Source organism: Lissotriton vulgaris, chromosome 5 (genome assembly GCF_964263255.1).
Source record: "Lissotriton vulgaris chromosome 5, aLisVul1.2, whole genome shotgun sequence".
NCBI lineage: Eukaryota > Metazoa > Chordata > Amphibia > Caudata > Salamandridae > Lissotriton > Lissotriton vulgaris.
Genome location: NC_141693.1, coordinates 370487289 through 370508554, shown reverse-complemented (window position 1 = coordinate 370508554; position 21266 = coordinate 370487289). Strand labels below are relative to the sequence as shown.

General features: G+C 49.4%; 1 protein-coding gene across 14 annotated transcripts in view; it reads left to right on the top strand.

The window, feature by feature from the left end:
* UBR4 (ubiquitin protein ligase E3 component n-recognin 4) overlaps positions 1–21266 on the top strand; it is a 1723360-nt gene that overhangs the window by 979761 nt on the left and 722333 nt on the right. For 9 of the 14 annotated variants that reach the window (XM_086921718.1, XM_086921717.1, XM_086921715.1 and 6 more), the window contains one exon: positions 3793–3923. In XM_086921718.1, coding sequence (XP_086777844.1) covers positions 3793–3923 — 131 coding nt within the window. The remainder of the gene's footprint in view (positions 1–3792; positions 3924–21266) is intronic. The other 5 variants (XM_086921716.1, XM_086921714.1, XM_086921711.1 and 2 more) reach the window with 1 other exon arrangement.

The window sequence follows — 21266 nt, the reverse complement described above, 5'->3', positions numbered from 1 at the left end:
ACCTCCGGAGAAATGGCATCCTCTGCTACTCATACTTGGATGACTAGCTGATCAAGAGCGCAACCCAATAGCAGTGTCTGGCCCACATCCAATTTGCCATCAACCTGTTATCTGACCTGTCCTTTAAAATCAACATAGACAATGCATTACTTGGTCAGGGATCTTTGCCTACACTTTTCCGCCTCTTCCATTTCTTCTGTTCATGGATTGTAAGCTTTGGCTAATATCCCTCACTCTCCTCCTAGTGGCATGCATGCAGCTGGGCCTGACACCTGGTTTACAGCTCTCCTCAACCGTTCCCTAGTGTCTCGCAAGAAACTGCCCAACCTTCCAGATCTTCTCATGCAGAGCCAGGGCACGCTCCAAAACTCAAATCCTTAGCAGCTAATTCTTGCGATTTGGATCCTGCAGACTTATAATTTGTCTGCCTCAATTTACCCTTTAAGTGTATGATCATCTTCAAGGAAACACACAGGTCTACATCAAGAGCCTGCTTTGCAGCTAAATCGAAACAGTTTGCGCACTACTGCAGTCCCAGGCACAAACCTTTTCCAGGCAGCAGTCAAAGATATTGCCTGTTATCTGCTTCACCAGCAAAAGTCAGACCTTGCTTATTGTTCCATTAGACTTCACTTGCCCATCGTTGCTACCTACGTTCAGAACAGGGAACACACTTTCAGAGTCCCAGACATTAAGGCCTTCATGGAGGGACTCAAAAGAGTAATTCTACCCAGGGTGCCGCCTGCCCCTGTGTGAAATCTCAACATGATTCTCACCAGACTTATAGGCCCTCTTTTCAAACCACTTTGCTCTTGTCCTTTGCAATACTTTTTCTGGACGGCACCCTTTCTAGAAGCCATTCTTCTCTCTCAGGCGTATGAGTGAACTTCAGGCTCTAACCCTTCAAGAACCCATATTCCAGGTTTATGCATATAGGCTTCGTCCTATGGACATACCCCAAATCTCTCTCAAGTTAGTCTCTTCTTCCCACTTCAATCAAACTATCGAACTCCAAGTGTTCTTCACATATCCAGAATCCATGACAGAGAGGGCTCTTCCCGCATTTGATGAGATTGATTTATTAGCTGACAGACTTACCAGCAATGGCCATACTTGGTTCCCACGGTGACCGCTGGATCAAGCTGCTTCTATCCATTGCTGGTCGTGTATTCATCATAAAAATGGTCATACTCCCTCTTTTTTATATTTATTTTTTAACATACCTATTGCACTACTTCAGACTTTTTTCCTCTCCCAGCATCGTTTCCTCCTTTGCCTCATGTTGGCTGGCGGTCTCCCAAGCGTCCTCTGGGGCACTCTCACTCTCCCTCACGAGCGCGGAAGGCGCGGGGTCTCTGACCTCTAGTTGTACTATCTAGTCGCTTAATGCCAATACTCCTATCAATGGTATCATCCGGATGTTTGCATACCCTACTTGAGACCAGTGTGGTCCCAGCTGGGCCATCTCCCGCACACCTTAATCCTGCCGAAGGGCATCTCACTAGATGCCACGGATAGCCCGTGTCCACCACTTGTTGGGCATGGCCTAGATTGCGGCAACTACTAGGTGGGGGCCCTTTCTATTGCCCTGCTCTCCCTCTTGCTGATAATCCCTTGCTCCTTCTGGCCAGAGAAGCTTGTACGAGTGCTCTGCCATCATAACCTCTTTACCCTGGGGGATTTATTCCTGGGCTGTCAAATTGTACAGCCAACTGTGGATCCTCCCCTACACGATTTACCCTTCTTGGACCGTTTCATTATTTTGAGACTCTGTAATACATTACATTCTCTGCTCCCCACCTTCTCAAACATTTCCCCCCCTTGACACTTGCCCTAGCTAATGGGGATGGAGCTTGCTTAGCTGGGAATCCCTCTCATGGATTAAATATGGGCATATTGCTGTTCACAAATCATGAGTATTTCGTGCAATCACAGGCACAAATTATTGCATTTAAAATGTATCTATAGCATTTATCTTACGCCCTCGGATATTGCCAAATTTGACCCTACTAGATGTAATAAATGTGTCAACTGCCATGTCCCCGGTGGTGACTTTGCGCAACTAGCTTGGACCTGCCCTGTGATGCACACATACTGGACTTCTGTTTTTCTGCACATCCCTGTAATTGCTCACAATGAGCTATCCCTGGACCCTCTTCTTGCAATTTTAAGATACACAAAGACATACCACGCTTCCTGCGCCATATTGTTTCTGTATGGTTCCTCTTGGCTAAATGAGAGATAGCGCTCTATTGGGGTGGCACTCTGGCTCGCGGACTTGCAACCTCCCTCTACCCGTCCTCAAGATATCTCGGGGCCACTGCAGGATTAGCTCCGCACTTTAGATCCAGACTCCCCACCACAAGGCCCTGCTATTGCCTCTCCTTGAAGCATTGCCCTTCCCTTGTTTTTCATACTTCTGTGTTTCCAAATTCTGCTCACTGATCTGGGTGTTCCACACTTGTCTCTATTTATATCTATGATGCCATTGGTTATCTTGATTATATCTTTTTGTGCATTAACATGACTGATGACTCCCTGGAATTGTGTCTGCAAGCAGTGCATTTCCGTCGCCTTATTTTGCTTTTTTTTTTTTAAATCAATTAAGAATTGAAAAAGATAATAATTAGCTGCTAGATTTATTGTAAGCTTAAACACATACGGACTTGCTGGAGATAATTGACCCTAGACTCCATATAGGTTTATATGTTTTTTGTCTTTAGTGGTCCAGAAGAATCTGTGGCATTCCTCATGACCAGTTAAAAAAAAAAAACGACCTAAAAAATACTCCATACTCTTGTTTTCTGGATAGATCTGTATTATATAGCGTCAGTCCATAGTGGTGTTCTCATAATTATGACAATTAGTTATTAAATAATATTCTGTGGTTACAGTAGGCTGAAAAAATGATTAAAAAATATGATTAAAAGCATATCTGTTCGTAGATATAGCATGCAATCAAGAATTCATCTTTTTTTTTTTTAATAAATCAAAAGTTTCTAGTGCCACCGCATCACTTTACTCATCTTCATCTATGTCCCCATGCCAGTCCACTTCTGAGTTCCTTGTAATATTGACACGGGCCGCCTCTTGAAACTTCAACAACAATATTATAAGGAACAGAGCAGGAAGAGAATTAGTACAGAGAAATAGAGGACAATGAGAGAAGTGAGGTCAGTGATTCACAATATAGAAAAACACTGATTTGGATGCCTTCAAGGTGTCCACATCCGTCTGACGGCCAACATTTATCAAATCAAATGATAATTCTTGTAAGGTGTCTGGGGAGTTCATGCTCTTACAATTTTGGACCCACTGTTAGGCCAAATTAACTTGTACTACACAAACCTGTATGCCCTGAAGAAGTTTGTTGGAACGAACCCCACTGGCTGTGGCTGTAGCGCTTTTTAAAAAGAATCCAACAATCATTTATGAATTGAGCCACTTTTGCCCTGCCTGTATATGGGCTTTCCTTTGAGTGCCACCCTGATTTGAAATTGTCAAAAACAATGTTTTGTTTTATGCAGACAATACAACTTTCCTATACTCAATTGTGATACTGGGAAAGCGACATGGGAAATTATTATACACAATCTCTTCGGGCCATAGTTGAGTACAGGGTTATCATAAGGTGAGTCCATAAATAACAGGTTTGGGTGCCCAGCTCCAAGATTCCCTTCTTCTAAACTACTTTTTGAATGGATATAACCCCATTCTGGTAAAAGTTAGGATCCACATTTGTTATTATTTTCATTACTGTCAATATGCGTGACCTGATGTGTTTTGACCCAGGAGACAAGGACGATGAAGACGACGAGGATGCTGATGACAAGGTGCAAACTTCTGGGATCTCAAATGGCGGTCATGGGCGCACAGAAAGTCAAGAGCACAATGAGGTGGATCACGGAGACTTTGAAATGGTGGTGAGTCTCTGCAGAGTTGTGGGGTGGTTTGGCTTTGAAGGGTGCATTGGCATCTATTTCCGTAGTGTTTCCCATCTACCTCCCATTGTTCACTGAATATTACAAGAAGTCTGTACATATGGGCTTGTTTAACCACATCGGTGCGGTGCAGATTTACCGCCGGTGCTGAGCCCTAACGAAAACGGGCGTGGTCATGACGGAACGGTTCCGTCATGAACACAGCTCGACCGATGCACATGACGGAACCGTTCCGTCATGAGCATTGAAGGGGTTAATGTTAGGTGAAACATTGCATATGTTTCCCCGAGTCTATATCTTGGAGGACAGAAATGGCATTGGTAATTAAAATGGTGGTTCTTTGCTGTCATATTACTACTTTGAATTTCAAGAGTTGTTCAACGCCCGTGCTTTTTTCCGCAATCGCACCCTATTATTGCTGCAGTGTAAAAATAAGTAGATACGAATGCTAAAGGATGTGATGCGTTATTTACCACCCCTTTGTTCTGCATTACTTAACCCCCCTTTATCTGATAAGACTTCTAGTCCCAGATTCTTTTCTTTAAAATTATTCCTAGAAGTCAGATTAGATCTGGAATTTTTTGTGAGAAATACCCTTTCACTCCTGTATGTGGGTCATTTGGCTGCACGTCGTAGTCTTCTGCACTGGCAGTGATGTGCGTAAAGCCTATACAGGCGCCACACCAGTGCACTGACATCAGTTCTTTTCTTTATTTATTTGTATCGCGTAACTAATACCCTAAGGCGTCTAGGCTCCTGACATCCAACAACATGATATCGCTGAGATTTAGTTGAGTCTCGAGCTCTGAATATAAAAAACTATAAGGTAAATAACCAGGCGTTAGACCTTTCCTAAAAGAAAGCCGGTCTGGTGAGTTTTTAAGCTTAATAGGCAGACGATTTCACAGTCTGGTCGTGATGTTTACAAAGCTTTTGTCACCCCAGTTCGAGTGTTGGGGTTTGACCACCTCAACAAGCTTGTGTGAAGAGGACCGAAGGTTTCTGGACGGGGTGTACCAGTTGTAGGAAGCTGGCTCTGTATATACTATACCAAAGTGAGGTATAGCGTGGTGCACAGAGTCCAGTGGAACCCCTAAGGTAGGCCGAGGTAAAGTTTAGATAGAACCTTACTTTCTATTTGTGGTAGTGTGGTCGAACAGTAAGATAGTATAAGAGGACAGTGTTAAGCATTTGTTGTACCCACTCAATCAGCAAATGATTGCACACATGCAAAGACTGACTTCAGTCTTATTAGAGTTTAACTTAAAGCAGTTCTCTGACATCCATCTGCTCACATGTTGCATACAGGCTTGAAAGTTATGGGCTGTGTCCAGAACATTGTTTGAAATGGAGACAATGATCTGAGTATCGTCCGCATAAGATACCATTGCAAAACTATAGGATTTAATCAATCTGGCTAGCGGGGTAATGTTCACATTAAAAAGTGTTGGGCTCAAAGACGAACCCTGTGGGACTCAGCATGGGACCTACAGCAGCCGTCCACTTCCACAAATTGTTCGCGATCTGTCCGAAAAGATGTGAAGAATGAGAGGGCTATGCCTATTTCTTGAAGGCGCTTTATCAGGAGGCTGTGATCTAACGTACCCAACGCCGCCGAAAGATCCAGTAGAATCAGGGCAGCCAGGCTTCTATTATCTGAGTGCCTAATTTCTTCTGTCGCAGTGATCAGTGCAAGCTCTGTACTGTGTTCACTTCGGAAGCCGTACTGTGTTGAGTCCAGGATGTGGTTATTGTTAATGAAAGTAGTTGGAGAATGTTGGGAGTATTTTGATTCTGTTCTCTCTCTCTCTATTAGATTGTATAGACTGTGTGGTAGTGTCCTTTGAATGTCGAGGAGCAAACGTATCATAAATGCTAGATACCTTTCCACGGAAGGAAGATGCTAAGGTGTTACAAAAAACTTGGTCTATTACATTTTTCCATGTCAGTCTGCCCTGTCAGGACTCACAAAACCAATGATTGTTGCCTATGTTCATTAGGCCTTAGAGGTAGTCCAGAACAAGAGAGAAGATACAATGGAAATCTGTGGAGAGAAACATGGAGTAAAAGGAACTCCAAGATGGTGTCCTCCGTGCGTAAGAAGAACCGCTCTAGTTCTTCATACCCAAGGCTCAAGATGCTATGTGAAGCACTCGCCTCTCTGAGACTATGCACTTCACTGAAGTACGCGCTGCTCTGACCTGTTCTCCTCGTGACATAAAGAGGTAGTTATTGTTGCATGCGTCAAGTCTTAATTTTTCTCGTTGGTAAAGTTAAAGTGCTGTTTTGTGCACGTCGGGCTTCATCTTATGAATCCTCTGGAGAGAAAGTAGCTACAAATAGAAGTTTTCTTTCCGCCCAAGCTCATTCCTGTTTTTTGGTAAGTATCTGTGCTCCAAGTCTGTGCCTTAATGTTTGTAAGTCCACCATCACAGACTACAAGTGAGCGGAGTCCCTTTCTGAGTATTCCGATATTTATTTAAAAAGTTTTACATAGTTTTATATCGTGCGAACATGACCCTAGTGGGTATCAGAGCGCCTTACATACAAACTGCGGAACACATAGGTAGATAATTGAGGGTGAAAAGCAATGATTTATAGAAATAACAGCAAGTACAAAATTACATAATACAGGCAGGCATTGTGGCCATACAGTTGCCAAGTAGCAAATTAATCAGTGGTTCAAGATATCAGACAAAAGCTTCTAGCTCAGCGCTGTGATCATCCCTAAAGCTTTAACTTCCATTTTTAAGGCACGTGTTGAAGGAATCAATCTAGTTTCCGAGTTCCAGATTCTCGGGACAATACCTGAGAATTTACAATTGTAGGTTTTCAATTTTCTAAATTTCTTCAGCTTGAGCAGCAAAGTGCTGGAGCTCGTTGAGGAAGGGGAGCCACACAACAGTTTGAGCTTATTTGCCAGGGATTTCGTAGAGTGTATCATGTGCGGTGTGCAGTGAAGAGCAGAAAGGTTTTTCAAATATTACTCCACTTTGGGGATTTGATTGGTCGGTGAGATAAGGTTTATTTCCGTTTTTAGGGCGTGTAGTGTCAGGTGGTTGGAGGTTAGGCAATTTAGAATTTTGTGCAGGGTCCATTGAGTATCTTGCTGTCGTCAGGGGAAGAGATTTTCATGTGCAATTGAGTGTCATCCGCATACATGTGATATTGGATGTTAGATGCTTTGAGGATTACAGTAAGCGGTTCAAAGTATAGGTTGAAAATCGTGTGGGAGAGAGAGGACCCTTGGGGCACCCCCAGAGTGCAGGGACAGGAATTGAATAGAGTTTGATTGGATTTAACTCTCTGCGTTCTGTAGCTGAAAGAAACACCTTACCGTAGAATATCCCCAGGCGTCCGACTGGATCCGGAAAGTTTTCGTCAGCAGTACCCTTGCGCGTCGGTAGGTGTCGTCTGCGGCTCTGCGTCTGTCGTAGTCTTGATCACCGGGATGACGTAGTCGGAGTACTTAGATGCCACCATCGTTCGCTGACGTAATTTCTTCTTTTTACCGAGCCAGCAAGCGCAGATCCAGGAAGTGCTAGTACCCTAGTCACTTTCTGACTACCTTTTTGGCCTATTTTGGCTATCTTTTTTGAGTCGATTCGACTCCTGGTGGCGGTAGGGATGCCTGATGTCGGTGACCGACCCCCACCACCGGTGTCTCTACTGCCTAGGGGCCGACCTCGATGACAACTCGTACCCCGACTGCCGGGCCTTGACTTCGAAGGCTAGGCGGGAGCAGTCCTGCAAGCTACTCAAGATCCGGCAGTCGGCTCCGCGCCGCTTGTGGTCCCGGTCGAGGAGGCAGTCTAGTGGCCGGTCGCGGAACCGGAGCCCGCACCGTTCGTCGGGCTCCAAGTCCTCGCATTCAGGTAAGTCGAGGCACTCTAAAAAGAAGTAGAAGTGACACCGCTCTTCTGACTCCACTCGCCGGTCGCGTCACTCGACTGAGGGGTCGGGTGGCTGCGCCCGCGCGGCTCCGCCGGAGCCGCAGGCGTCGCATCCGACCGCATACCCTCCGGTCCCTGGACTGCATGCGACGCCGGGCGAAATGCGTGATTCTCGTGGCCATGAGGATTCACTTCCCTCCGTCGAGGCCTGCCGGCGTGCCTTTGGGCCCCGCAGACCCGACTGGGGGCCCTAGCAAGCCGGCGGCTTCGGCCCCTGTGCCGTCGTCTACTTCCGTCACGACGCCGCAGGGCCCCGGGGGATCCAGGCCTGGATCCCGGTCGACGCCAGTTGGCCTAACGACTCCTCCTGCTGGCGCCAACCCCGATGGTGTCACTCCCGGAGCCGTCCACGGACGATGCCGTCCCTGGGATTCAGCCCGGTCCGGCGTCGGAGCAGCGCCGCTCGGCGCCGTCTCTGGCATCTGTGGGTGAGCACTTCACCTATGACCCAGCTCCATCATTCCTGCCTGTTTATCAGGACACGGATGAAGGGGAGGACTGGGAGGGGTCTGAGGACACTCTGGCATAACAGTGCCAGTTAAGTCAGGACTGGGCAGATGAGCTGGGGGAGGCCAGTGGTCTTGACACATCGCCTGACACTGGATTCATCACTCCTCCCTCCGTGGCTACGGAGGAGGGTGCTACCTATGGTGTGGTGTTGCGCAGGGCAGCCAAGTCCTTGGCTCTTGAGCTCCCTGCTGCGACCGTGAGGACTAATCTTCTCACTGAGGTGCTTCAACCGCCAGTAAGCTCTTCAGAGCCTCTGCTGACGTTCAATGAGGCCCTCACGAACGTTCTGATGGGCACTTGGTCCAAGCCCTCCACAGTGCCCCCTGTGGATCGGAACGTGGCCCGACGGCACCGCCCGGCTCCGGGCGACCCCTGCTTTCTGTCCGTGCACCCCACCCCCGAGAGCCTGGTGTTCCAGGCCTCTACGTCCCAGACCGCATTCCCGAATGCCCCTCCAGATTGGGAATCCAAAAGGTTTGACCAGTTTGGGAAGAAACTGTTCTCCTCACTTAGTCTGGGGTTGCGGTCTATCAATACCGCTTGTCTTTTGGGCCGTTACACCCACTCTGTGGGATAAGGTTGCAGACGTGCTGCCCCAGTTTCCGGAGGAGGCCCAGGCACAGCTCGCCCAAGCTCTTGCTGAGGGGCGGGATGCAGCACGTTATTCCATCAGGTGTGGACTTCATGCTACGAACACGCTGGGCAGAGGTCCGCCAATTTTTCAGGGGATGTCCAGTACACGCTCATGGACATGCCCTTCGATGGCCGTCGCCTCTTTGGTGACAAAGCAGACAGCGCGCTTGAGCGTTTCAAGGACTCAAGGGCTACGGCCAAGACCTTGGGACTGTCGGGCCAGCGCTAGCAGACTTCTACTTTTCGCCCCTTTCGTGGCCAAGGAAGGGGCGCCCCGCACGTCTGTCCAGCCACAGGCCGCAGAACCAACCTCAACACGGTCGCGGATGTCTAAACCGCCATAGTGGTGCAGGGGGACAGAGGCCTGGTCAGTCCACATCCACTCCCGCAGCATCTGCCTCAAAGCCTAACTAATCCGAGATTTCAGGCCCATTCGACGCCAGTGGGGGGCAGGGTTCGCCATCACCTTCTCCACTGGCGTACCATCACTTCGGACAGGTGGGTGCTACAAATCGTCCGAAGGTGCTACTCCCTCCCCTTCGAGGCGACCCCTCCAGCCATGCCACCGCAGTGCCACCGCATGTCGGGGGATCCCTTGCAACTTCTGCAGGAGGAAGTTAAGGTTCTCTTGGCTAAGGGGGCCATCGAGCACGTTACTGGGCCAGAAGTAGGACGTGGTTGCTACTCCCACTACTTTCTGGTACCCAAGAAGGGCCTACACCCTATCTGGGACCTCCGGAGCGTCAACGGCTTCCTCCGGAAGGAGAAGTTCAAGATGCTGACTTTAGCTCAGGTCCTGGCTGCCCTTGACCCTAGAGACTGGATGGTAGCGTTGGACTTGCAGGACGCATATTTCCACATCCCCGTCCTGCCTGCCCACCGGCGCTACCTGCGCTTCACGGTAGGCCACGAGCACTTTCAGTTTACTGTGCTCCCCTTCAGCCTCACCAGTGCCCTTCAGGTGTTCACGAAAGTGATGGCGGTGGTCGCAGCTCATCTGCGCAGATCAGGGATTCCGGTCTTTCCCTAACTCGACAACTGGTTGTTGAAGGCGGGCTCGCCTCAGTCGTCTTCCACCTCCAGACTTCAGCCGATCTCCTGCACTCACGGGGTTCTCCAACGTGCCGAAGTCACACCTGTGCCCCTCTCAGAAGCTCCTCTTCATCAAATCGGTTCTGGACTCGGCACAGTTTCGGGTTTATCCTCCAGAGCAGCTGGTTTGGTATATTCTCGCTCTGATTACGATCTTTCGGCCTTTATCCCGATTTTGGTCAGGCTGACGCTGCGGCTCCTGGGGCTGATGGCCTCCTGCATCCTGCTGGTTCATCACGCCAGGTGGCGGATGCGGGGTGGGACCTAAAGTTCCAGTGGGCACAGCATCAGGGCAACCTGTCCGACCACGTCCTGATCTCGGAGGGCACTGCAAGACAGTTGCAGTGCTGGCTCACGGACCGCGATTGGGTCAGTGGCAGATTATTCTCCCTTCCCCAACCAGAGCACACAGTGGTGACGGATGCATCCCTCCTGAGATGGGGGGGCCACATGATCGAGGCGGAGATCAGAGACCTCTCGTCTACGGCGGAGTCCCGGCTCCATATCAGCCTTCTGGAGCTGTGGGCGATCCGACTTGCACTGAAAGCATTCCTTCCCTCTGTCCGGGGAAGTGTAGTGCAGGTATTCACAGACAACACCAACGCCATGTGGTACTGCAACAAACAGGGCGGGGTGGGGTCGTGGACCCTTTCTCAGGAGGCTCTGCGCCTCTGGACATGGCTGAAACACCAGGGTGTCACACCATTGGTTCAACACCTGGCAGGTTCCCTGAACGCCAGGGCGGACGAACTCAGCCACCGGTGCATGATGGATTACAAATGGCGTCTGAACTTGGATGTGGCGCAAGGTCTCTTTCAGCAGTGGGGAGAGCCTTGGTTATATCTGTTTGCCACCGAAGAGAACGCGCAATCTCATCAGTTCTGCGCGTTGGAATTTCCAAGACTGCACTCTATCGGCGACGCTGTTCGTCGCGAGTGGAGCTGCGGGCTGTTGTACACCTTTCCGCCTATAATACTATAGCCCAGAGTGCTGAAAAAGATACGACGCAACCGGGCCAAGTCATCCTTATGGCTCCGGACTGGGCACGAAGGTACTGGTATCCTGAGCTACTCAGTATGTCAGTCGATCCCCCGATTCGTCTGCCTCTTCAAGAGGACCTTCTGTCGCAGCAACAGGGGACGGTCCTCCACCCGAACCTGTCCAGTCTCCAACTACATGTGTGGAGATTGAGCCGCGACAGTTGAGGCCATTTGACTTGCCTCCTGACGTCTGTGATGTGATTCTGGCAGCCAAGCGTCTCTCCACTAAAACGATATACGCCTGCATGTGGAACAAATGTGTGGCATTGTGCACAGCAAAGGATCCACTTTCTGCCCCTCTTTCAGAGGTTCTCCTCTTTCTTCTTTTGCTTGCCCAGCAGAGCTCTGCTCTGGGCACTATCAAAGGCCATCTCTCGGCCATTTCAGCATTCTTAAGGCTTCCTGATCAGCCTTCTCTTTTCAAGGCCCCTGTTGTAAATAGATTCTTGAAAGGCATCACACACATGTTCCCTCCTGTTCCTCTCGTGATGCCTCAGTGGGACGTGAACTTGGTACTTACTTATCTGATATGCGCTCCCTTTGAGCCTCTTCATAATTGTCCTCTTCGTCTTCTGACTCTTAAAAGTGCTTTCCCTGTTGCCATCACCTCTGCCAGAAGAGTGAGTGAGCTCCAGGCTCTTTCCTCTTAGCCTCCTTTCCTCTCTGTCCATCCGGACAAAGTTGTTGTGAGGACTCGTTCTTCTTTCCTGCCCAAGGTGGTTACGGCCTTTCACATGGGGCAGTCCATCACCTTGCCCACCTTCTTTCCTCCTCCGCATCCCTTGAAAGAGAGGCTCTACCGTTTGGACCCAAAACATGCGCTCTCTTTTTATCTAGCACACACCAGTTCCGGGTGGATGACCAACTCTTTGTTGGTTACGTGGGCGCTAAGAGAGGACAGGCGGTGCACAAGTGGACCATCTCTCGTTTGTCATTTTGTGCATCAATGTCTGTTATTGCTTGGCGAAGAAGGAGCCTCCTGTGGGGCTGCACGCCTATTCCACTCGGCCACGGCGGCTACTGTGAGAAGGTGGCCTGATATGGAGTGCTCACTATTCTAGTGAACACTATGTATCAGTCCAGCAACCCTTATTGATGATTGGTTGTAAGTCAACCTTATAGACCAGCTATCCTAGTAGCGTGGATACGAGCAGTCTAGGGCTAAAGACTCGAGAGGGCGTGTTAAGCCAGCTGTTATACCACACATATACCCCTTGAATACCAAGTGAAAGGACACCACACAAGTGTTATGAAAATAAACACGATATTTATTAAGAATCACAACAGCCCTGTACTCTTTATGAGGACAGGGTACTTGGCACAACACAAAACTCTTACGAAAATACTTAAGTTAGCACAGTATACACAAATTCCCGAGGGGCACGGAAAACCATATACTCTGGAAGTGGAATGCGAAATTACTAGCAGGTAAGTATAGTACTAATAGGCTTTGGAATCGCTAGATCTTGACTATAGAATCTTCAGATTACTTCTAGGAGACCCAGGGGACTCGTGTGCAGAGTGTGCACTCTCACGCGTGATGCGGGACAAAGTCTATGGTAGCTAGTAATGACAAAGTTAGTGTTCTCGGGCGAACCCGAACTGGTAGGAGGAAAACGAAAGTGGATTCTGACCCTTGGATAGTGAGGCTATGCTGGGGCACCGAAATGCCGAAGTTACCTAGCCCAGGGGCTGCAGCTGCATAGGTCTCAAAAGACGTCGGGAATCCTCGTAGACGGACCAGGAGCCTGGAAGAAAGAAGTTGCTGGCAGGCGACCAGTGAAGAAAGTTCGATGGATCCAAGCCTGGATCGAAGGAAGATGACACCTGAAAGCAGAGGGGACCAAGTTCGAGACTACTAGCCAGTAGTCAGGTGGCACCAGGAGGGCACCGGATGGTAGTCACCTCGAATAGGTGAGTGGGTGACGCTGTGCTCTGCAGATCTCACGGACCAGGAGGCGTTGTCGGCGACCAGGATGGAGGAGCGAGCTGTCCCACGATGGATGAAGCTGTCGGCGTCGCTGGACCCAGGATTGGGCAACAAAGCCTTGGCAAATTCAAGCCCACGCGGTGGACTCAAAATGGCGTCTGGAGTGGACCAGGAGGGTCCGGGGTGCTTCTCTGTTGCAAGGAAGCAAGGGCCAGTCTGGAGCAACCAGACCAGCAGCAGTGTTGTCGTCGGGCGTCGTGAAGAAGGCCACAAGCCAGCCGGCTAGTAGCCACACAGCGCGGTGAGCAGGCAAAAGCAGAAGGGCCCCACGCAGATCGTGGAGATGCTGGAGGGCTGATCTTCGGTGCTGGAGCTGCTCAGGGTTGGGGCTTCTCGGACCCCAAAGCACTCACCAGTGGAGCACACGGTGGGCTTGTTGCAAAGAAGTCGTGCAGTCTTGGCGATCGTCAGTCCCTCGAGGTCTCGTCGCACTCACGGTTCTCAGCTTGGCTGTAGAGGTGAGTAGAGGTCAGAGGTGCCAGGGAAGCCGGGTCTCGTCGAGCTGGGTCGTCGGATTCCTGAGGAAGGACTTGCAGCAGACCGCAGTGTTCTTAGGATGGTGCCCGCTTGATGCAGGGTGACTACTCCTTAGCCACAAGGGAGAATCTTGAAGAAGGAAATCTTGATGTCTTTCGCAGAAAGTCGTGTCTTGATTCCAAAGATGATCTAATTTGAACAGGGGGCCGCTCCTATCTTTATACTAAAAAAAGGGGCTGACCCGGTGACTAGGTCCTGCCTATGGGTGGGACTAGGAGGGGGGTGGTTACACCCCTCTCCCATGCCGGACTTTCCCCAGGCCAGGGGCTGGTGTGCCCCTGGAACTGGTTCAGACTGGCCTATGCGTAGTGAGCACCGGGGTGCCACTCAGCAGTCACCTTCCTGTAAAGCCCTGCCTACCCAGGATACACAAAACCATGTCTGGGACGGTGCTAGCACCGCCCCTGACAGGAAACCCTTTGTCCAGGCTCCCCTCGCTGGAAGGACTCCCAGCTGCAGGGGGTCAGACTTGTGTCTGTGGTGGCAGCATCCATTTTGTGGAGCTGAGGCTTTACTTAACTTTAACCGGGGTTCACAGTTACATACATGTCGTGTCCCTCTAGAAGGGTGGAATGCTAACCCCGTCGCCAGAATTGGCGAGGGGTTAGTATTCCAATTCGTATGACACCTTACTCGACCTGTTTTGATAAAGCAATACCAAAGATAGCATTTAACCGCGAGGATTATAATGCACTTAAGAGTATATGGTATGCGATATCATGGAACAGCTATTAGGACTTGGTTCCGCAAGCTGCAGACAGGCTCAGCTCATGCCAGAGCACCATCTCACACGATTCCAAGCACTCTGCCTTCAGGATTGTTAAGGCCTGCCATGGGAGTGACTGATAGGAATCTGTGTGTCCATTTTAGGGTTAGATATAGGTATACTATATCTACAGCAAAGGGTGATTACACGACTTTGCCCCAGCTGTCATGCAGCCAGTTGTGTCAAATTTAGGAGGCCAGCCAGGGGTGGCATAATACATGCTTCAGCCCCTGGGTACACCTATGCCCTGAGTTACAGGGTCTGATAAGGTGGCCCAGTACCAATTGGTAAATGCACCTAGGGTACATGTGGTAATTTAGAGAGAGAACAGCCAGGCTGTGGGTCTGATTGGCAGGCCCACAGCCAGAGAAAGTCGTAAACCAGTGAAACAAAAGCAAAAAATCTGGGTGATCATAGGATTGCAGACCCTACTCTCCTACAGCTACTACTGCCCTGGGCCGGGGAGTCCCCTTGCAGGACATCTGCCAGGCAGCTACGTGGGCCTTGCTGCACACGTTTGCTAAGCACTACTGCCTGGGCAGCCAAGTCCGGAGAGATGGCTTTTTTGGCCGTTCCGTTCTCCAGGACTTCCTAGTGTGATCTTGGTTCACAGACTCACCATACTAACGTGTTTCTTTCAGATGAACAAGTTACTTACCTTTGGTAACGATACATCTGTAAGAAACATTAGTTAGTGTTAGATTTGTTACAGCTCCACCCTCCCTCCCCGTTCTGCGAACTGATTTCTAGGGTTAAGGTCATCCCTTTTAGGGCCCTAGTTTTATGCACCAGTGGTCAGTGTCTTGCATGACTCTGCGTTCCTGGCGCAGATAGTTGTGTACAGAACTGACGCCAGCGCGCATGGGATTGTGCCTAAGTAATCTCAGTGACGTCTTCTCTGCGCATGCAACGCCAGCTACTGACGCGCAGAGGTACTGCAAGCGAAGACTTTCCGCATCCAGTCTTACGCCTGGGGATATTCGAAGGTAAGGAATCTAACACCAACTAATGTTTCTTACAGATATATCATTACCAAAGGTAAGTAACTTGTTCATTCTGGCTATGATACCGATGTTTCAGCCTCTATCCCGGATTTTAGTGACAATGACTGAGGCTGCTGTGCCTCACTCATGGCCTCCTGCATCCTGCTAGTAGATCATGCAAGGTGACATCTGCGAGCTCTGCAATGAGACCTGAAGTTCCAGTGGGCGCAGCATCAGGGGCATCTTTCTGACTATGTCCAGGTTTTAGAGGAGACTGCAACACTGCTGCAGTGGTGGTTAACGAACCAAGATTGGGTCAAAGGCAGATCCCTTTCCCAACCAGATCTGACAGTAGTGACATATTCGTCACTTCTGGGAGGAGACGGAGATCAGAGGCATTTGGTCTTCGGCGCAGTCCGGGATCCATATGAACCTGCTAGAGCTCCGTGCGATCCGACTGACACTGAAGTAATTCCTTCCCTCTCAAGGGGAAGGTGTTGCAAGTGTTCACGGACAAAACCACCGCAATGTGGTACTGCAACAACCAAGGTGCGGTGGGTTCGTGGACTCTGTCAGGAGGCTCTTCATCTCTGGACTTGGCTGGAACACCAGGTCATAAGCCTGGTGGTTCAACATGTGGCAGGTTCTCTGAACGCCAGAGCAGATGCACTCAACTGTCGGTGCCTGGTCGATCACGAATGGTGTCACCATCCGGAGGTGGCGTAAGGTCTCTTTCAGCAGTGGGGCGAGCTTTGGTTAGATCTGTTTGGCACCAAAAAGAATGTGTAATGTCAGAATTAATGCACGCTGGAGTTTCTAAGGCGGAACTTGCTCAGCTTTGCTTTTCATTGCGAGTGGAGCTCCGGCCTCCTGTACGCCTTTACGGCTGTGTCACTTCTGCCCCGTGTGCTGAAGAAGATGAAGCACGACCAGACCCAAGCTATCGTTTTGGCTCCAGACTGGGCACGGCGAGTCTGGTACCCCGAGCTTCTGAGCATGGCCATCGATCCTCCGATCAGACTGCCCCTTCAGGAGGGTCTTCTGTTGCAGCAATAGGGGGCTGTAGTGCACCCGAACCTGTCCAGCCTCCACTTCCTTCCGTGGAGATAGAACAGTGACAATTGACTGCTTTTGACCCACCGCCCGAAGTCTGTAATGTAATCTTGGAGCCAGACGTCCCGCCACGAAATTGGTATACGCCTGTAGATGGAACAAGTTTGTGGCTTGGTGCACAGCAAAGGCTGTGGATCCCCTTTCTGCTACTTTTTCTGAGGTTCTTCTGGACATACATTTGTAAGCCCAGCAGGGCTCTGCCCTGGGCTCTTCGAAAGGTTATCTTGCAGATATCACTCCCTTCATTTGGTTGCCAGATCAGCCATCCTTATTCAAATTCCCTATAGTTAATAGATTCTTCAAGGGCATTACTCCATTATTTCCTCCAACTCCTTTCGTAATACCCCAGTGGAACTTAAATCTGTTTCTTACATTTCTTATGTGTGCTTCCTTTGAGCCTCTTCATAACTGTCCTCTCCGACTTCTTACTCTAAAGACTGCATTGCTTGTTGCCATCACCTCTGCTTGCAGAGTGAGTGAGCTTCAAGCTCTGTCTTCAAAGCCCCCTTTATTCTCTGTGCATCCAAACAAAGTAGTGCTTCTGACTAGGCCTTCCTTTCTGCCAAAAGTGTTTTTCCCATTTCATATAGGTCCACCCATAACCTTTCCTACTTTCTTCACACCTCTGCACCCTTCCAAGGAGTAGGAGAGGCTCCACCGTCTAGACCCTTAACGTGGATATGTGGGTGCTAAGAAAGGTAGGGCTGTTTGGAAATGTACCATCTCGCGATGGGTTGTGCTTTGCATAAAAATATGCTCTACCTAAAAAAGATCATCCAGTGGGCGCTCTGGGCTCACTCCACTAGGTCTACGGCAGCATCCACTGTATTGGCACACTGAGTCCCGCTCCTTGATAGCTGCCAGGCAGCAACATGGGCATCTATGCACACATTTACAAGACATTACTGCCTGGACAGCCAAGTCTGGAGGTACGGCTACTTTGCCCGTTCGGTCCTCCAAAACTTTCTGGTGTGAACTTGGTTTACAGTCCCTCCCGGAGATGGTGTTGCCTGGGTTTCTATTCTAAGGTAAGGAATCTATAACTAACGGGCTCTTTCCGATGAACAAGTTACTTACCTTTGGTAACAATACATCTGTGAGAGGCCTATCTTAGTTATATATTTCTTACTGCCCCACCCATCCTCCCCGCTCGGCAAACTGATTTCTAGGGACAGGGACTACCTTACAAGGCCTAGTTGTGGTGCACCAGTGGTCAGTGTCTTGCAGGGCTCTGTGCTCTGGCGTGAAAATTCATGTTTGATAGATATGCCCTCCAGGCATGCATAGAGGTGCCCCATGTCACGTATTGTCCTGTGGTCATCTCTGGCAGCTAGAGAGGTTGGAGATAAATATATGGAGGCATTGGAAGCCAAAACAGACTAGAGTCTGTCATGAACCCATCAGTGCAGACATACTACGATGTGTTCGCTGATGTATATATAGGGGAGCCCCGGATAGGGCAGAAAAGTGAATCGACCTTTAACCAGACTGAGTGCAATGTCAGGACTTGGAGATGGAGCGAAGCTCCAGTAATGGAGCTGTCCATCTCCTCTCATCTTACAGGGTGACCGCATGTGCACCTAACCACCTGGGTTGGAAAGGGGAGTGTCATAACCAGCAACAGAAAGACACAGCCCGGATGGAGTAACCCCTGCCACTGTGGACCAGTCGGGGTGACCTGGGGATGATAGGACACTCAAAACGGCAACGTATAAAATCTAACTGCCACCCCACTTGTTAGACTTCACGTTCGTAAAATGGTTACAATTATGAGAGCTTTAAACCGGTCATGTGGGTGTAGCCAGCATGACATAGATTGCACTGATATGCATTCCAAAAGACATGTGACTACCAGGTACCTTAGAGCAAAGATAACAATGAACAAGGACACACATATGCAAACATTTATGTATCGCAAATAAAACTACTGCGATGAAGAATTACGATTTCTGTGTATTTCAATTCTGTAAAAGATAAAAAAATGAAGAACCACCAGGTTAAAAAAAAAAGTATTTTCCATCATGACAAGTGTGCGCTGGTCGGGGTATTGCATATCTGGGATGGCATAGTCACCTTGGAAGCAACCATGGTTTAACCTCTTTTCTGAGCTGTAAGTTCTCCTAGTTGCTAAGATTCTTGGCTGGTAGTGGATTGTACTGAGAATGTCTTTTAGTAAGGCTGTATGATGTCAATCCATGGAGCTAGCCTGGAATGCAGTGTGCTATTTTGTTTCTGTTTCTTGAATTAATTTTTAGGTATATTTTTCGTTTTTCTTGGGAGGCAGTGGAAGGTTGTAGGAAGCTGGGTTTCTGTTGCAGAACCCCCCCCCCACTTTTTGCCACATTTCTGATGCACTTTGACTTTATGTGGCCTGGGTCCCTGCCAATCAGGTTCCCAGGGCCCGTGTTCTTTCCCAAACCTGTACCTTTCTAGCCCTAATTAGCACCTCTCTGGCCACGTGTAAGTCTTTTGTAAAAGTGACCATGGGTACCAAGGGCACTGTGACCAGAGAAGGCCTCTAAGGGCTGCAGCACATATTGTGCCACCTTTAGAGGTCCTGTACATTCACACACTGCCAATGCATGCTGCGTGTTTTGGTGCAGAGAAAAGTGAGTTGGGTGCACCAAACCACTGGTGAGGGTTCAGTTGGATGAGCACTGCACACCTACAGTGTCCAAGTCTATTCTTAGTCATTATAAGTGCTGTAAAGCCATAAAGAGTATATGATCTGGGAGTTTGTCATTACGAAGTCCAAAGCACTATAATGTCTTTTCTGAATTCTGCGAAGTTTGGCAGCAAACTTCTCAGCATAATAAACCCACACTGATACCAGTGTGGGATTTGTTGATACAATGCACTCAGAGGCCATCTTAAAGGTGCCCCCTGAAAAACGACCATCCTCTAGTGGGTTCCATGACTGGTAACCACCAGCCTGCCACCACAGGACATGTTTCTGGACACCTGGAGTGGGAGCATTTGCTCCCTGTGCCCACAAACAAAGCCTTTCCTGGGTGGAGGTGTTCACACCTCCCCCACATCAGGAAGAGCCATCTGTGGCAGTGGAGCTTCAAAGGCCTTGTCGCCTTTGTAAGGCGACCAACAGCCTCTCCTGATATCCCTAGCAGGCTCTCTTCCTGTCTCCCCTCCTTTTGTGCAAGAAAACAAGTGGGGAAAATTTGAACAGCCCTAAAGGTTTACCCACCTCTGCCCCCCCCCCCTCACCCATCACCCCCTTCAGGTGGTGGAAGCGAAGTGAAGCCCACTCTTCAGTGCCCGCCATCTTGCAGATGGCAGGCACACTCCAATCAGTATTAGGGATTGTGCCCGCTCCCCCACATGGGGTGTGCACACCGAGGGTGTAGTTCCTGTAAGGTCAGTAGCCAATGGGTCTCTTACCTCGAGACCCCTTAAGAGCCCCCAAAATAAAAGATTTAGGAAGCAGCCTGAACCAAGAAGACAGATTCTTTCAGCCTACGAAGAACGACAAAATAAGATGCCCAGCAGAGGAGGCTGCAGAGAAGAACTGACTTGGCCCCAGCCGTACTGGCCCGTCTGCACTTTCCAGAGATCGTGCACCAAACGTCAGCCAGCGACCTCCAGAACCCTGGGAAGACTGACTGCCTTTAACAGAGACTGAATCTCCTGTGAACAGCAGCTCTGTTCAAAAGAAACTCCTATGACAGACTCTGAGCCTGCTGAGGACAAAGAAAACAGAAGCCTGGAACCACCAATGCACCCGATGCCTATGACCCGAATCCGAGTCCAAGTCCAAGTCCACCGTGGGTTAACCCCACCAGGACTCCCCGACCTCGCCTGCAGCCTCTGCACAGAGACCCTCCCCCATCCCCCCTCCCTTGGAGGTTGGTCCATAAGGTGAAATCCAACCTCAAGACACCCCTGCATCCTGCCGCTCTGCACCCTGGAGAAGAGAACCTGAGGTGCACCTACTTCCCCGAGCCCTCCAACTTACTGACCAGCTGTTGGTTCCCACCGGACGTCTTCCTGGATCGAGCCTGCAGCTAAAATCTAAAACTGGCAACTCCCATTAAAAACAACCGGCCACCCGACGACAAATCAGCACACTGCAGCCGGCCACCCCTGTGGGTACACCGTGGGCGCTAACTTGGATACCCCTTTGCCCTGAGCTAAACCCTAGGAGCTTTGTTCCCACAACCTTGTGGTCTGCTCATGAGCAGCCACCAACCAGGGGTTCCCCTGTCCATTATTGGGTAACATTAGGCCTCAGCACTCTGCACCCGACCACCCTAGTGCAGCTGAGGGTTTTTTGAGAGCGCATCCTCGACCCTGGGGAAACCCTGGTTCTAACCCCAAAATGCCAACTCCAAAATCGAAGTACTTCCAGATAAACCACTAACACTGTTTTCTCCCATAGGACTGCACTGACTGCTTTTCTGTGAATAATCTTCTAAGTGTGGAGATGGTTTGTATGAAACCTTTAGAAACTGAAAATGTACAAAAATGTCCCAGTGTGATATCTAGGCATATCACACTGAGTAGAAAAAGTAACGTACAAAGTAACCTCAAAAGTAACTGTAAAGTAATTCTGACTGTTGACTTACCTGTAAACAAACCAATTGCATCCAACTTAATTTATATTGTAGTTCAACTGTAATATACCTGCAATGTATTCTTTCACTTACCTGCACCAGGCCTGGTTTGGTTCTAGAAATAAAATAACAAAATAATA